We start from the raw sequence: 1094 nt of genomic DNA, 5'->3' as shown, positions 1-1094 counted from the left end.
CTTTTAAACTATAGTCACTAATTACAAAACATTTAAACAAAGAATCTCATATTACTGCATTAATTACTAAAACATTAAAAAAAAGCTGAATACATACGTTTTTTGGAGCAGGGATAGAGATCACCGGGGCGGCCATTGATGGTCAACGCATCGGAGTTGTTAAACGCACCGCCGGATGCAAGGGCCAAATTCTCAAGGTTGACCACATCGGCGTCCCACCACTCGCCGAGGAGGATGACGGCTTCCTTGTAAGGTATGGGGAAGGGATAGCCGAGAGGGCCGGCTCGGGGCTGAATGATGAGTGCTCCGTACACAGTGGTGCGGAGAACGGAGACGTGCGCGTGCCACCAAAGCGTGCCTTCTTGTCCGATGATGTTGAATTTATATGTGTAGCTATGTCCAGGCTGAATCGGACATTGGGTTATGAAGTTCGGACCATCAGCCCATGGTGTCAGACGCTGGAATATACCATGCCTGTTATCATTAAAATTATTAAGCTTTTACATATGTACCACCGAATTCCTTGGTTGATTCTATTATTAAAGGAAGACTTACCAATGAATGGTAATATTGTAAGGAGAATGATTGATGACATAGATGACGACAGTGTCACCCTCACGAGCATTGATAGTCGGGCCGGGATATTCACCATTTACTGCTGTGATTATTTTGCTCTTGCAGAGCCTTCGGACTGTTAGATTACCAACCTGGATGACACATGATAAATTGTTAAAATAATTAGCGTCCAATAATGCTTATTTAGGTCAAAAACGTCTTAATCTTTGGAATATTCTCAGTAGCAAACGATGCCATTATAATATGATCGTATTTGTCATTAATAAAATGAGTATAGCTCCGCAATATATAGTTTTCGACTGTTAATATGGGATCATTGTAGTCCATATGGAGGAGAATTAGTGCTCAATTTTAAAATTGTTGGGAATTATTTTGGCACTTTACGCTTAAATCATATGTCTTCTGGTAAAGGAATAATATTTTAAACAAAGAATAAAAATATCTATCACATTAAATTAATGATTAGATGCCCTGGACATATTTGTCATTCCTTAGTGGAATTGCCACATTTTTTTTTT

At 39.3% G+C, this 1094-nt stretch overlaps 1 protein-coding gene across 1 annotated transcript; it reads right to left on the bottom strand.

Annotated features, from left to right (window-relative positions):
• Positions 1-97: 97 nt before the first annotated feature.
• On the bottom strand, positions 98-707 carry LOC110034841 (laccase-7-like; the record flags this gene model as incomplete). Its single annotated transcript, XM_020739079.1, has 2 exons — positions 98-474; positions 556-707. Coding segments are annotated over 2 exons (529 nt in total), but the record flags the coding sequence as incomplete, so codon positions are not given.
• Positions 708-1094: the final 387 nt, after the last annotated feature.

This window comes from Phalaenopsis equestris, unplaced genomic scaffold, assembly GCF_001263595.1.
Source record: "Phalaenopsis equestris unplaced genomic scaffold, ASM126359v1 Scaffold193902, whole genome shotgun sequence".
NCBI lineage: Eukaryota > Viridiplantae > Streptophyta > Magnoliopsida > Asparagales > Orchidaceae > Phalaenopsis > Phalaenopsis equestris.
This window is presented reverse-complemented; position numbering and strand designations above follow the sequence as displayed.